A 16,746-nucleotide genomic window follows, 5' to 3' on the forward strand; every position below is an offset into this window, starting at 1 on the left:
AGACTAGCTGTCAACTTGTAGTTTCGGTTTGAGAATCTCCGAGAGCACAGCAGGGCTTCCCACAATATCCAATCTAAAAATTGTCTCCCTCTTCACACATGAAACTATACCTTGCATTCTCAACCATGGTTGGGGAGGACAGGGACAGGGAGGGTGCAGGATAGGAAATGCATGATAGATATTTAAAGCTGAATGTGGCCCTTGCAAACCTACGAAAGAAATCATATGAAACTGGGACTTTGCAGTGGACCATTTGAACTCTTTGGCCTCTATTTTCCATCTGCAAAGATAGGCTGAGAGAGCTGAGCTAGATAAACTAACGACAAAGGAGCTCCGGCAGAGCTGCTGGACATGCAGGGAGCCATAGCATCACTGTGTAAGACACTAAGGACTCAATGCATGCCATTCAGAGCAGAGTTTTCTTCTTGGCTTTGACTTTGGTCTTTGGATGGTGGTCAAATGGTGGAAATATGTTTACCTATGTCTCTGGGAAATGTATGGAATCAATAATTGTGTTATCAAATAAGGAGTCAGTGTAACTAATACATGGAGAATACATCATATCATTGGATTTATTCTGTCTGAATGTTATCATTCAGCTCTCTAAGTTTATCTTCAAATAAATACTTCCTTCAAGTACGTATGTTGAAATTCTGCCAAGCAACCTCAAGTTGTAGTTGTGTATGGCAAGCTGCTCAGCTAAAGGAAGAGTAAAGTGATTTTAATTTCATCCACAGACTTAAGCTTTTAATTTTTTGAATATGATTCACATTAACAATCAATACAAATATAAATAAAGCACATTATCTTAATCTCTTTATAACCTTCAGAATTACATCTTTTTTCAAGCCAAGCCTGTGCTGGTGAAATTTTATATAATGACAAACTAAAATAATGGGTTCTAAGTCATGTCATGAGTATGGTTCATATGGAATTGTTAATATTATGCCACCCATAGTACCAAATAAAATAATCTTCAAAAGCTATAAATAGAAGAAAGCATTATTTCACCCTCTTGAGGGGGGCAATTTTGCCATGGTTGAGAATGCAGGGTATAGTATAAATGTACTCTTGTCAATGAGTTATGCTTGATAATCCCCTATCGAATGCTTAACTATGTGCAGGCATCCGGTTAAATATGATGCTGGAGTTTGGTTGGAGTAACATGCCAACATCACACAGCCAAATTCCCTGGCTCTTTAGCATTTAGGGATGCTCTTGATCTTCCTGGGTTGTTGTCATTGTGGTTGCTACCTGCAGTGCTGGGAATGGAACTCCTGGTGTTGCATATGCTAAGCAATGCTTGACCACTCAGCGATGTCCTTGGTCTAGCCATATTTGACATGGTTGCAAGGGGTTAGAGCTCACATCTAGGTATATCATAACACTTTCTGGCAGGCCCTGATGAGTGCCCGTGTTCTTGTGTCTTCCCATGGCTGTCAAACTGTGTCTTTTCAGTGGCTTAGAGTTCTACTGCCTAACTAAGACTCTGCACTGATCATCTAAGCTTATCACGTCTCCTGTACCCAGCTGACAGACCACATTATAAAGGACTTGTGAAGACACCATAGGAGGAAGAAAACAAAACAAAACAACAACAATAATAAAATCCAAGAATCAACTCTTTTTTTTTTTCTATCCTCAAAATGCCAAAAGCTCCAAATGAGCAGATCGAGCTCTTAGATAGGCAGACAATCATCTTACAAGAATGGCAGTTTTAGAAATCACAGTTATAAATCTCCCAGCGACAGACCTTGTGGCATGACCCCCAAGTGTTCAAGGTCTGAAAATTCCCATGAGTCACACCAAACAAACTGGTGGCAGATGGCGAATGGCAGGCTAAGCTGTATCACTCTCATATGTGCATGCTTTTGGATGCACTTGGTCCTCTGTGGCTGGCCAGCACACCTGGGATGCACACACCATAAATGAACTACTGAGCAGAGGAGTGGTCCCCCTCTCAAGCCCCTCCTCAATTTCCTCTGGAAGCCCCCAGAATCCAAAATGCAATGTGACATGTAATTGATTAAGGTCAGAGTCTGTGCCACTCGGAGTTACATCTAATCTGTTGTATTATTTTAAATCAAGTTTGATCTAGGAAGTGTGTTTAAAATTTACAGCTCTAAGGAGAATCCTTTCTGAGGATACCCTGGCTCTGGGCTGAGAAGACAAAAGCCAAGACAGTAATTTCCAACCTTCCCTGCTTCTAGTCTCTAGGAATCTATTCAAGTCACAGACCTGGCTCAGACACCCAGCATGTTGTGAGGAGACCCATTCCTGGGGACTTCTTCCAGCCTCTGAGAAGAGAGGTCGCAAAGTGCTTTCAAATGTGTCTGTTATTGAGCATGTTTTGGGATGTATGTTTTCCATTAATTTGCACTCCCTTAAATAAATCAGTTTCTTCAAGAACAGAGAGCCCCGAATCCTTGGAGTATCTAGTGGCTCACATGATAACATTCTGTTAGCTTGATTTTTATAAGAATTGTATTGGAAAACCAAATGGTGACATGGGGCCAGGGGAGGGTCTCACTTGTTGAGCAACGGTGGTATCAGGCTTGTTCCTTCTGTTTTAGGGTGCCTAAACGCTGTGACACATCCTGTGTATGTGTATTGGTTACTTTTTTATTGCTGTGATAAGACACCATGAACAATACAAATCTAGAAGGAATGATTTACTGGGGACTTACAGTTGCGGAGGGTTAGAGTCCAGGATGGAGGAGTGGAGGTAGGAGGTGGTAGATGGATGGAGCAGTGGCAAGCTCACATCTCAAACCACTAACTGGAAGCAAAATTCCAACTGGGAATGATTTGAGTATTTTAAAGCCTCACAAATTGCCCTCAATGATGCACTTCCTCCAACAAAGCCATCTTATCTAATTCCCCTTATATACCTACCAACTATGCACCAAGCCTTCAAATGCCAGACACTTTTGCAGGATATCTCATTCCAACAACCACTGCAAATCATGCCAAGTTGACCCCTGGATGCTGTGAGCTGTACTATACCCACTATAGTATTGACTCCTGCTCAGAATCCACAGCAAATGGGACGTGTCCACAAGAATAGGCTGGTGTATGTGTTGAGAATGGCACAAATCTTGGGAGTTTGGAGGGTACCAGTAGCTGAGAACATAGCTCTTTACACATGTTCACCTCCATTAATAGACTCAAAGGATTTGGAGGGGGAGGGGTCTTAGACTTTTCTACCATGCTTCCTGATTCTGCTTGGAGAATCTGGTTCAGCTATCTGTTTCTTGGTCCTTTCTATCATTGCCAAGACCTGAACCACCTGGCTCTTACTTATTGCTCTGAGGATCCTGGAGTCAACAATTGTCCTTTCATCTCTTTAGCTCTTTCTAACTCTGTTCCTCTGGGCACAGAGCCCAACATAGTCACTCCAGGACAGATTTATACTGTGCTTTTTCATTATTATTCTCTAGAAGTAGGTATACTAGCAACAAAGGTTAAAAGCTACTCCATACCTAGAGTGTAGTGCAAATGCAAGACCAGTTACTTGGGAGGATGAGGCCAGAGGATCATTTGACTCTAGGAGTTCGAGGTCAGCTTGGGAAACATATTGAATAGAGTCATGGTCTAAAGGAGAGAGGAGGGCAAGAGAAAGGAGAAAGAGAAGGGGAGAGAATGAGAAGAAGGAGAAGGAGGAGGGAGAAGAAGGAGAAGAAGGAGAGGAGGAGGAGACGAAGGAGAAGAAGAAGGAGGAGAGGAGAAGGAAGGAGGAGAAGAGGAAGAAAAGCAGGAGGAGGAAGAGAGGGATGGAGGGTGGGATGCAGAGAATGAGTTCTGTTGTCGGGGTGGATCTGGAGTAGGCAGAAGGCAGGAGTCCATTGGGACATTTCTGGGTATAATCATGTTGAGATGGTCCAGCACTTAGATCTGTGAGAGTGCATTGGGAAAATACAACTGACAACTAAACAAATTTCAAACTGCTGACATCATGCAAGGCTTTGTTTATGACACATCAGCAAGACCAGCTAGGAAAACAAAAGTTGAAAGAACTTGAGTGTCGGGGATGATGCCAAATTACAGCTAGCCTTTGGTTTTACTCTTTTTTGTTTTATTATCTAAATAACACAATTAAATAATGACTGAAATACAGTGCATTACGTAATTTTCCGCTGATAGGTGATGAATGATCTCCATAGTTTTGCTTACTTGAAACTCACCACTCTCCAAAGTCCTTCCTATATTGTCAGCTCATTTCAAATATTCTAACAGACTAAAAGACATCAAAAGATTAAAAGATGTAGAATAATTAAGTACTGTGTCATAAGTGTTCCTGGTAACAGGTCCAATGTTCTGCTTAAGTGGGCAAATGCACTTAAGCATTCATGCCATTTCCACCTGTCCAACATCTCTGAAGGAACAAGTTCAGGTTTAAGATGAAAATCTGATTGATCCTTGGGAAACATTCATATTTTCAAAGTCATTGTTCTCTATACAATGGCTGGCTACTCAGGTCTAGCAACTGGGGTGATCAATAGCCAGTAAGTTACAATGTCCAGCCCAGAAAAACTGAACAGAGCAGGAAAGACAAAATACAGCTCGCTCTCTTCAGGCACCATTTCTGAGATTTTTTTCCCCCACACAGAGATTCTTTCATCTTCAAGATTTGCAAACAGTGGCATGGATAATTCTCTTAAGATCCTTGTGCACCCTCCAGCTGCTATGCATTATGATCCTGTATCAATGATGGAAAGGTAGCAACAGGGATGAAAATGCATCCAAAGCTATCAGTAGCATCACATTAGAACACTCGTGCACAGCCCACAGAGAAGAACCTAGAAGAGTGGGAACTGTCCAATGCTAAGGTCCAGCTACTTTTGAAAGTCTAATGCCCAAAGAGTTGAATTATTGCATTGTTCAAAGGGGCAGAAAACCCTCTTGGGAAATCAAGCATGTAGCTGAAGTGTTTTATTAGGAAAAACACCAGCAGAGTTCAGTCAAGAAATGTTTTTCACTCCAGCTGGTCTCGTGTCTGCTCTTTATCCCAATTTGAGGAGGAGGTGACCTGATGGTCATCTTTGAAGTCTGGTATTTTTTTTTTTTCCTCCATGGAAAAAGAGGAGGCCCAGGGAAGACTTTTGTAGAGGAAGGGCTGTCCAGGTAAGTCAGCTACAGGAGTGCTCAGTACAGGAGCACTTTATGAGAGGAGAGGAAGCTCATTGCCCTGGGATATAAAGTTCAATATGAACTTGAGCAGACCACAGACCACAAATTAAAGCAGCTTCACAGTGGTTTTTCATGCTGGGAGAGAAAACGACTACGGAGCCATTCAAGTTTCTATGAAAATTTCCCCGGTTTCAACAAGCCTAACAGAAAAGAGATGGCAAAGAGAAAAGATGCCTGCCTTCTAAACCCTGCGCTGGTCAAGTAGGGGCCCGCTACAAAGGCTTTGGTGTTTCCTAGGCATAGATTGGTAGTATTTGCAGAGAACGCAGTGTTCTCCAGAGAGCCCAGCACCGCAGCAGTTTTCCAGAGCTCAACGCCCTCTGATAGATCTCTTCTCTCTGTAAGTTCTCACGCAAGAAAGAGTACACCCAGCCTCCTTTTTTTTTTTTTTAATAAAAGCCCGCTTAGTTGAGATCCCACTAAAAACCTAAGTACTAAAGATCCACACCACTCCCTTGCAAGTGACTTCTGCAAGAGGAATGGAGAGGAAGAGTCCAGAGCTGTACAGGTTTAAGGTTGCGAGGATGAATGGAATAGAAGGTGACTGACGGTAGTACGAGCTGTAATTGCCTGGCCTAAGGGTCTCAGTATTCTAGATTGAGCAGTTGCGGAGCAGAAGAACAGAAGAGGGGGTGAAGATGTGGAGAAGTGCCCAGGCAGACGGGAAAGGCGGGCCTTTGAGGGAGAAGGGGGAGAAGACCAAAAGAGCTGGAGGAGCCTTGGAGGAAGTGGGAGAGGAGTAGGAGGAGATAGCAAAGAGGCGGAGAGGCGCGGAGCTCTCAAGCAGAAGGGAGGGCTGGAAGAGCGGGAGAAGGGGCGTGACTTAAGGCGTGGCCTCGCCGACACCCCGCCCCTCCCCGGCTCCGCCTCCGAGCCGCCCGCGGCGCTCTGCAAATATGAAGAGACTCGGCGGCGGCGGCAGCGGCCACTGTACCTCGGAGCTGTGTGCGCCGCGGCCGGGGCGGGCCTCGGGACTGGGGCTGGGAGCCAAGGGGCCGGGACGGGACGCGGAGAGGCTGGGCTGCGGTTCGGAGTCCCGCGCGGACAGGGGCCGGACGGCGCCGAGGGAGCGCGCGTCCCGCAGTCCCGCGCTGCGCCCGCCGGCTATGGGGCGCGCCGCTGCCTGAGGCCGGGCCTGGCGGGCGCCCCCCAGGGGGCTGCGGTTGCGGAGCCGAGCGCGCCCCGCACCGGAGTGGCCCGCTCGCGCGCTCGGAGGGGACGGAGACGGGACTACGGCGAGGCCCGGAGGAGCCCGGAGATGTCCCGTGTGCGCCGCCTTCTGCTCGGATACCTGTTCCCAGCCCTCTTGTTGCATGGTGAGTTCGGGGATGGATGGCTGAGTTGGGGAGTTCTCAGTCCTCCCATCGCCCCGCCGAAGAGTCGCGCCGGGTCGCTGAGTGCACAGTGTACCCACTTGCCCTTTCCGGCCGGGGCGCAGAGCCCCTTCCCCCAGCGGCGCCCACAGTGGTTTTTTGTAGCTGCAGTGTTCTTTCTAGAAGGATGCGAACCTCGCCCAGATACGTTTTATCTCTCACATCCGTAGCTGCACAGCCTAGGGAAAACTTTTTTATCCACTCGGAGGGCCTTTCCAGCTGTAAACTGTCACAGAATCGCAGGCTTTGCGGTCCCTTTTCCACCGGTGTCAGAGCGCAGCAGGGGTTCTCGGTGAGGTCCTGCCCTTTACGAGACTGTAAAGAGAGAGCTGCGATGGTTTATAGGGAGGACACGTCTCGCGGATGTTTGCCTGCTGTCTGAGGACCAGTGTTTGTAGTTGGCCTGCACCTTGGCTCCGCCACATTGAAGCTTAGCGTGCTGCTGGGTTCTCTGGGCGCAAGGAGACCCTTGGTAGAGAATCATGGAAGCCAGACTGAAAGGAGCTGGATCCCCAGATCCCTCACACTGGTGTGGGATCAAGTTTTTCCTGTGCTGCTCCTTGCGGCTGGTTCTCCAGGCTGCAGAACCACTGACATCTGCTCTCGAAAAGGGTTCTTGAAATTGCACCGTGGAAAATAAGACAATTGCATTTGGGGTGGACAAAGCGTGTTTCATGACAGGTGGTTGCTGGTAGTTGTGGTAGGCAGTGGTGTGGTCCTTCTGTTGTCCAGGGCAGTAGTCAGACATCTGATGTTTCAGCCCAGTGGCTTCACTTCTCTCCTTCCTTAACATCCTCTGAAGCCATCCGAACCTGCAGCTGGCTTATTGGGGCAAAGACTATGGAACAGATCCCCCACCCCCACTCCCACCCCGTGCCCCAGAGAATGAAGGGAAGGGAATGGCAGGCTTCTATGGGGTGCTATTTTCTTTGTAGTCTTTGGGACAGCTTTCGAAGTCCCCCCCAGGCTTTGTGGACCTGCCGGAGCAATTGATTGCCAAAGGTGTACACGGAGCCCCAGCCATCGCAACATCTTAAAAGTCAGAATGGAAGGCTTGCAGTTCCAGGGCAAAGAGAGAGAATGTATAATTATAGGGTTGGACTTCTAGGCCCATCTGCTTAGAATTACAGAGCAGTTTTAATCTTTGGCTGAAACATGAAACAAATCAGAGCCAATGAGCAGATCAAACAGCAGCTGCCACACATGCAAGAAAAAAGAGAGGATGAAACAGGGAAAATTGCCCTTCGTTGAAAAAAAAAAAAAAAACCTGTTACAATGTCTGTTGGGGGGGGCATGTGGAGATAGTACATAGTAGTGCTGTCAAATAAAGAGTTACTTAAAAGTTTCATATCCATAGATTGTTTTGCATGAAATCATTACCAGTTGAGCTTCAGGGACCATCTTCACAAATGTACCATGGCTCAGCTCTGAGCCTTTGGCTGCCTCCAGAGAAACAGGGGCAGTTCTGATATGCCTATTTACCAATCCAACTGAGAGAGGAGTAGCTGGCCCATAGACACAAGTGTATCGTTTGGTCAGTGTGGCCAGAAATCTCCCACATTGAAGTCAGGAGTCTGTGATTACTCCATGGGATCTGGGGAAGTCTCCCCACTGGAGCCAGGAGAAGAACAAGACAGAGGGAGGAGCTGCAAGAGTCGGTCTGGGCTGTGAGTAGGAATGGGGCCAGAGAGCATGCATGCGTGTTTATGAAGAGAACTTTTAAGATAAAAAAGGGAGGTTTGAAGAGCTTAATTGGACAACCTGGATAAACTTTCAGAGTAATGTAACTTCACATTGGGTGGGTTTGCAACGATGCAATTATTAAAACAGAAGTTGCCCAAAGATCTATCTACTTGGATCCAAGAGGGGGTTGTGGGATCCAGTGCAAGAAACAAGCACAAGTTTCAAATGCTCATGGTCTAAGAAAGGTTGGGATAGCAGAAAGCATCAGAAGGGATTTGAAAAACTTTCCTGTCACAATTTTTATATGATTAAAGTGTTTTAACAGAAAATGGATATTGATCAACTTAAGCCCAGAGAATGGCATGAGGAGCAGCCCCATTTAAGAGATAGGGGTTCTACAGGCTTCTAAAACATTCTGTGGCAAAAGCTAGAGCCTGCTCAATAAAAGACAGGAGTTATAGTAGAGCGGATTAATGATTTCTTTCCTGATGTGTAGGCATTTGTTCCAATAAGCATGCAATGCCATTTGACTATTTGTGATAGCAGTTGTGTAGATACCAGCAAGTGTCATCTGTTATAAATGTGCGTGTAGCAACTTTAATACATTTCAGACTGCCAGGATAGAAGATTTGCCGCATGGACAAGTGAGGTTAAAGAGGAAATCACAGAAAGGCTTTCTGAAGGACCTGGAGGAGGGTGCTGGTGGCAGTGTCATCATGTATGGGATCCCGTTTTTGTTCAGTTCCGTAGCCACTTTGATTTCAATTCATTGGAAGTCACAAGTCACTCGCCCCACCCCCACATCCCTATCTCTGAGTAAATGAGCCCTCACAGGACCTCAGGCTTTCTTGCTTTTATTCTCTTATACAACTGTGGATGTAGCTCGAGACCCAAGTTCAAAGTGTGATGCACAAGTGTGTGCCTGTCACGTTGCTTTCCTCCCCCTCAGACTCTGCAAACAACCGCACTTCTTAATCCAAATAAAACCCCTTGAGTGTCACAAAGGTGCACAGCTGGCAGCTATCCATTATCACTGCTTTCTCTGCTTAACTGAGAAGGCAATTCCGTTCACATGTCAAAACTTAAAACTCATTCAGCCCTCGACACAGGCTAGCAGGAGGTGTGGAGAATATAGGGGGCTACACTGACTTTATAACCAGCACCTTTCCATAGTGGAGCAGATGTTGGGAGAGAGGTGTTTCTCAAACACTGTTTACATTTGTAGAACCCTTTGACTTTTCAGAGGATTGGAGAGCTTTTCAATTCTTCCCTTTGATTCAGCTTTATTCTATCAGATGTGTAGGAGCTGGGACGTGGCTCAGTTAGTTAGGGGCTTGCCCGAAAGCAGTGGGGCCTGAATTGATCTCCAGAACCCACATGAGCATATTTGTAATCCCAGTGCTGGTAAGGTAGAAGCAGACATCTCTCTGATCAGCCAGGCTGGTCTGTTTGAATAGTGGGCCAATGAGAGAGACTATCTGGGATAAGAGAGAGACAGAGAGACAGAGAGAGAGGGGGGGGGAGAGGGAGGGAGGGAGAGGGAGGGAGAGGGAGGGAAGGAGAGGGAGAGGGAGGGAGACAGAGAGAGAAAGAGAGAGTGTTGGATGGTAGTATCTGAGGCTTGACACCTGAGGTTGTTTTCTGGCTTCCACACACAGGAATAAACACATATGACCCTACACACAGAAGACAGACAGACAGACACACACACACACATACACACATACACATACACACACAGAGGGGGAAGAGAGGGGAAGGCAGGGAGGAGGGCATAGACTTTTAGAAACTGCCAATTGCCAAATCAGTGCTTAACCAACAAATTTCAAGAAAACGTTGAAATGGAGCATGATAGAGATCTTGAGAATGGCATTTTACTGACAATCATCTTTGTAACCGAGAAAACATTTTCTTTCCTGTTTCTCTTCCCTCTTTTTCATCAAATGTAATCCTGGTCAAAAGAATCATAGTTTGCTTACACACAGTAAGGAGCAAGGACCGATGTTAAATGTTCTCTTGTTAGATAGATGGGCTTGCATCATACGTGGCTGAGCAGTCCTATGATCATGTGTGATGTGACCATGTAGCTGCATACTGTTTGGGGACACGTGACAACTGATACAGTCAAAGGGAAACATAAACCATGTCAGAGCAGGGATAGGAGCTGGCATCCTGGGGGTGATGGGTAGAGGCTCGGAGCGCTCGGAGCAGGTGTGCCTGAGCTGAAGTGGTCCCAGAGGAAACTTCAGGAAGACACCTGCCACCGCCTGGCAGGGCTGCATGCTACTGTGTCATGAGTGTATGGTTGCAGGCTATTGCTGGGTTCTCCCCAGCTTCTGGAAAACGGAGTGGTCTTACTTAAATGTGAGAAATGATCCATATGAGAAATCAGTAAGTGTATTCTATTCTGTGAAGGCTCTCCAATTTGATCCATCCAGTTAGCCATTGTTCAAAAAAGTTGATCTGCAGGTCCACTGCCAGTGTGTGTCACTGCTTACTTGGTATGGGGCTAAGCAAGGAGCTTTCCATTTTCTTAAGAATTCCTGAAGAATATCTGGTAGTGAAGAAACGATTCTGCGAACCTCAGATCCAGGAGGGTGGCCAACTGTGGGTCATTGTGCTAGTCTCCTTTCAGGAATCCCACATGTATAACAGACACACACACACACACACACCAAATATCACACATAAACACATACCATATATAGTATACATATATGTCCCCCACATATACATACATCAGCATATAAAACAACATGTATATTGCCCACATACAAATACTATATATAGCACAAGGATCATATTATACACATGTACATAAACACATATACCATATATATATATGGTATAGATAGCATAGACATGATATACCACAAACACCACACATAAGCATGTATTAAGACAAATACCAAACATATAGTGATATACTATACACAGTACATATATGTATGCTGTATGAACATATATCACATAAATGTGATATATACCACATAGACACAGAGGAACTGGCCATCTCTGTTCAGCCCATATCCAGTCCAAAGGCCTTGGCAGGCATTAAAATATACCTACTAAAATCAAACATAGCCAGAAGTTTCAAAATTTTTTGCTTTATTATTTTTTTCTAAAGGGTAAATATTTTCTGTATGAAGGTTTGCAGACAGTATAAACAGTTCTTTTAGTTTTTGTTTGCTGCTGGACAGAAACTTGGAACTAAAACCAAGAGTGTGGTATGCACCATGGTACCATCTGCAGCATACAAGCTCTTACTCCAGGACCTGGGAGCTGTGCTGGAGCTTATCTCTGTATCCACTTCAAAGCATGCTTTACAGTAATGACGGCTCGTTTAATTGGGCAGGGCGATTTCATGGGTAAGTAATTACCTGCAGTTAAGCTCATCAGTCTCATTTTCTATATCAACACTAGTGCTGACTTGAGATACCTTACCCCTCTGATTATTGAGGCACACACATTATGTAAAATAGGAAAAACTGCAAAATGCGTTGAGGGAAGGATCCTTCAGAACCCTCTGCCCAGAGAAACTATGGCCAATGTGTTAATATTACGTTTATTTACTTTTTTAAATTAAGTTTTAAACCATTAGCATATAACTCTAGAGACTGACCTGACCAAAGTTTACTTCAGACGCAAGTGTGCTTGAAAAGTAGTGTTTTCCAGTGAATGTTGCATTGTGCTATCTATGAAATGTGTTGGAATTTTCTTCCCAGTCGGTCTACATAGGCATGTGAAAACCAGGATCTGTAGATAACTGAGTTCTTTAAATATTGAAAAAAATCAAGGATTTAGCCCCATAAGTCAACAATGAACTTTGTATAAGAAAAAAAACCCGAAACATGGTTGTTATTTTAGATCTTTGTTGAGTAAATGAATGCTGTCTCTCAGAAACTGAACAACCCTTGCCTCTCCCTCCAGCCCATCTCTTCAAGGGTCTTCTTTAGTGTCTCAATGGCCTGGCTTGTTCCTGATAGCACTGTGGGTCTAGGGAGGAGATGTGTGGGTGACAGTGGACACCCCAGCTCCATCTCTCCCTGTGAAAGCTCTGTTAAGTACCACCTTCCAAGAGTGTGATCTGTGCTTTCAAGTGATGTAAGAGCTGGGCACTCCAACTTCTGTTATTTGGAGCACAAACTTCAGTGTAAGTCAACCTTGTGCTTCCTCTTATTCAAGCATATCTGGGTTGTCTATGTTGCTGTTGGGTCTTCCTACTGTAGTAGCTAAGTAGCTCATGGCTGTATGTTGGTGGGTAAGATCATAGCAAAACCTAGGATTCCTGGGAGCAGTAATCCACCTCCCTGTTTAGGAGTGTGCCACTCATGATTTTATCCCTATGCACACAGTCCATACAGAACTCCAAGGTCTGCATAATATTTAGAACCTGATAACCTATAAATGCTTAACTTTACAGAACTTAATTTTTTTTTTCAATAAGCGAACAGTTTTCTTCCAGACTTTCACATTACCCTTCCCTCACATTCCTTCAAAAGAACCTACCCTTTTGCCATAATGATTTTATTTGGGTCCAGGCCATGCTTGAGATCATTTTCTGGAGAAGTCCTTTGAGAACTTAGTCAGAATTCCCCTGGACTGGGAACAGTGATAGGAGCTTCCCTGTCAATGGGTGCTGTGGGCAACTGTTTATAAATTTACCTCAGACTGCCCCTGTGCCTAAGTGGTAGTAGCAGTTGACCAAATGAGGCAATGTTTCTAAATAGTGAATTGTCAAGTGTTGTGTGACCACAAAGTCCCTGCATTGACCAGAAGTCTAAGGCTGGGCTCCTTGACTGACACACCAAGGCTATCTATGCCTTGAAATGAGGTATAAGAATGTTGGCTTTAGCTTCTCCCCCCAAAAATGAAATTGGTACATCAAATAAGCTTCAATTCCTAAACATCAAACAAAATTAGCACTTTAAAAAAGGCCAGCCCCCAAAACCCCAGAGATGGTTTTATCCACCTGCAAAGAGAAAGAAGCCAAAACCAATACTATACTTCAGGCATGGTATGCTCCTCAAGGATTCATGTGTAGAAAGCTGTGTAATGGTGTCAGATAGTGGAACCTTGAAAGGGCGAAGCCTAAGCCAGGCTGTGCTGGTACATGCCTGTAATCACGGTTTCTTGAAATCTCAAAAGACCAAGGCCAAGGAGAGCTACTGAGTGAGTTCAAGGACAGCCTCGGGCAACTGAGACCCTGTAAAAGGGCTAAGGGTGGGGATGTGGCTCAGGAGTGAAGGGCTTACTCGTGTAAAGCTCTAGGCTTGCTCGATCCCCACTACTGCGCCTCTTCCCCCCAAACTGGGGGGGGGGTGCCCAGTGGGAAGTGATTGAGTCACTGGAGACATTGCCCTTGAAGAGAGTTACTGTGATCTCAGGGAGCAAGTGGCTATAGCAGATCCTTGGCCCCTACCTGCTTTTGAGTGTACTCCCAACTCAGTGCCACGAAGCAAGCTGGGATCCAGCACAGTGTGAAGGGTCACAGCCCCCAGCAGAGATAAGCAAAAGTCAATGACATACTTTGTATTCGAAAATAAACTTAATTAAAAAAAAAAAAGTCTAGCCTCAGGTAGCTTCCTTTAACAATGGGAAATAAATGAAGACAATTATTAACACATAAATTCACTATCACACCGGCTGAGTTGTCTCCATCTGCTGGTCATGTGTCCCCTGGTTGAAATGGCTGCCTCACCTGGTTGCTAAGGTGTATTCGTGACCAAGAGCTACATCCTAGGTTGGCATTGGTCTCCTATTTTCCAGTGATTTCCATGGTAGACTTTATTTCTCTTGCCACCTGCTAAGAACACAAGCATAACTTTCCCTCCCTGTGTGATTCCATTCTTTTGAGTGACCCGTGGGGATACTGCAACCCATCACTCCTGCCTCTGCCTTTGAGGACCTGGCTGTATTCCAAGAGTCCTCCTTAATCATCTCTACCCATTTTCTAACCAGATTACTGAGACAACAGCACTTACCTTAACTCATATTTGTACACCCTGCCTCTAAAATACACAAGTAGTTGACCGATATTTGTCAAGCTGAGCAGAACTTGTCAACAACCACGTGCCCGGTGCTATACATTCTTCTTCGGAATCATTGTAGATTGCTGGCTGCCAGCCCCACTCTTTGCTTTCTTCTTCAGAACCATAAAATGTTGTCTGCCAGCCCAAGCTTAATTCTGAGTACTTCGTTCTCCTCAGAACTCAGAGGGAGGCCAGCTCTGGACCACCGTTATTTTAATTGTTAGGAGAGACTTCTGGAGATGGGTGTAAGAGTGTTATTAGTGAATAGTATTAACGGTGCATGAAAGGCACCGTGCTAAATTAGACCCAGCCCAGGAGGAGTGGGCTCATTACACATAAGTGGACTGAAGCTCAGAGAGGCTGTGTAATTTGTGTGAGTTCATCAGCCTATAGCGTATTTCACCAACCACAAGATGGCGTTCCCCCTTTTTTTTCTGCTTTAAGATCTCTGTGGTGAGTGACTACAGGTGGTGGGTGGGGCTCACAGTCTCTTTGGTCTTCAAGTGGTAGTAAAGAGTGGGGTGCTCTGCCGCTGAGCTGAAGTCCTGATCCATGGCATTGCTCTTGCCTTTGGACACTGTTGCTCCTCGTGTATCCACGCTTGTTTCCTGCGTGGGTAGCTTGTACTCCTTGAGTTTGCTTAGAATAGACTGGTTTTGAAAATCAAAAGAGTCAACTATTGACTCAGCACACATGCCTTCTGTCCATAGCCAACTGAAGACTCTAAGCCTGAGGAACAAAACTCCTCAGAGTAAACAGGTCTCCCAACAGAGCAAGGGGTGTTAATAAGCCCTTAGCGGGGCAAATATTTATTATGGAAAGAATAACTGCAATGCCATAGTTCCTCCCCCAGCATGTGTTGGTGGCTTGGACACAAGGACACCCACAAAAACATGAAGCTGTGTTTGTGTTTTGTGACCAAGACACATGAAGAGCAAACACCAAAGGCCAGAAAACTCACCAATTCTCCTGGAACAGACAAACGTCAAAGCCATCTGAGGCTGCTGTGAATGGTTCATGGGCATTGTTAAAGCATTATGCCATTGTTAGAGCCAAGTGTTTCGTTGCTGGTAGTAAAGGAACGATGCGTCTCAGACACCGTGGATGTCTTGAGTTGAATAAAATCCTGTAAGCAGCAAATCCAGTTTCAAACTCAGACAACCCAGCTCTGGTAGCTTCAGCCTTGTCCCTTGAGCTCCTGGCTTCTAAGATCCAGGAGTTTATGAGAAAACATCCATGGAGTGCAAAGAAGTTTGCACATGAAGCTTTCAGGACACAATTTGCTCATCCCCAAGATATTGGCATCTATATTGACTGCCTAGAGTCCCATTTCAAGTAGAATCCACTCCTGTCCTCTCATACTTTAGGTCTTTAATTAAAGTCTATTTGAAGTTAGCCACATTATAACTGATTATATCATCGATCCACCAGATAGTGAGTTGTATAACATTTTGTTCTTTGATTGCCTGACAAGGGATGGGGCTTGTTTACTGTCATCAGGATAATTATAGCTGTTGGCATTGGTAGAGGTACGATGAATGGCACTTTTGTCCCCTGTATTAGTTCACAACCAAATGAAAGGTCAATGTAGATGTCAGACAAATAGGTATTAAGTGATCAGTGTTGTGCTTAAGTGCTGCATGAGAGAGCACTTGGTGTAGATGATGGCCATCACAGAATTGCCAGTAGTTCACTCATGACTAGTCCTGGCCCAGTGCCATCAGAGCTGAACAACAACAGGGGGAGGGTCCTTTCTCCTATGTGTGTGTGTGTGTGTGTGTGTGTGTATGTGTGTGTTGGTTATGCTGTTGTATTAGCAGGTGGTGATTCGGGGAAAAAAGCAAAGGTCTGAGCTCAGCAAGCTTGCTTCTTCCTCCATTGCCCAGGCTGCCCATCTGAGATAGTACATGTGAGATGGAATGTAATGTTAGGAGAATCACTGGAGGAAGCTTCCCTGGATTGTGGAGACCCTTGCTGCATAAGTATGACTGTTAATAATGATGTCACAATATTGCTATAATAATGATGGCAATTGCCTGTTTTTACTATTGCCTGCAAGCAGCTCAGGCCAAAAACAGTGGTCCTGGCCTTAAACTGAGCATCACATGTATTAGCAATGTTTGCATCACCATATCTGACAATAAAGAATACTTCCACTTGGCTCCTTCCTTCAGAGAGTGTCAGTCCTCCATGACAGGGAAGACAAGGCAGACTAGCTCAGCTCATGGTGGTGGGGTCATGTGACAGGGGACAGAAAGCAGAGAAGGCAGTAGAACCAGAGCCAGGGCTATCACCTCCCCGGGCCTATATCCCCAGTGACCTCCCTCTCCCTTCAAGGCTCTACCCACTGAAGGTTCCACAGCTTCCCAAAATAATGTTCCCAGAGAGGGAACAAACATTTCAAACCATAATCCTGTCAGGGGACATCCCACATTCAAACCATAACATATCACCATCAACTTAAGTCA

General features: G+C 45.3%; 1 protein-coding gene across 1 annotated transcript in view; it reads left to right on the forward strand.

Moving 5' to 3' along the window:
- Positions 1 to 6,111: 6,111 nt before the first annotated feature.
- The window catches only part of Apcdd1 (APC down-regulated 1), a 29,761-nt gene continuing 19,126 nt past the window's right edge, over positions 6,112 to 16,746 (forward strand). The window contains exon 1 of the mRNA XM_031365847.1: positions 6,112 to 6,506. Coding sequence (XP_031221707.1) covers positions 6,449 to 6,506 — 58 coding nt within the window. The 5' untranslated portion in view covers positions 6,112 to 6,448. The remainder of the gene's footprint in view (positions 6,507 to 16,746) is intronic.

The sequence above is a fragment of the Mastomys coucha genome, unplaced genomic scaffold, assembly GCF_008632895.1.
Source record: "Mastomys coucha isolate ucsf_1 unplaced genomic scaffold, UCSF_Mcou_1 pScaffold13, whole genome shotgun sequence".
Lineage (NCBI taxonomy): Eukaryota > Metazoa > Chordata > Mammalia > Rodentia > Muridae > Mastomys > Mastomys coucha.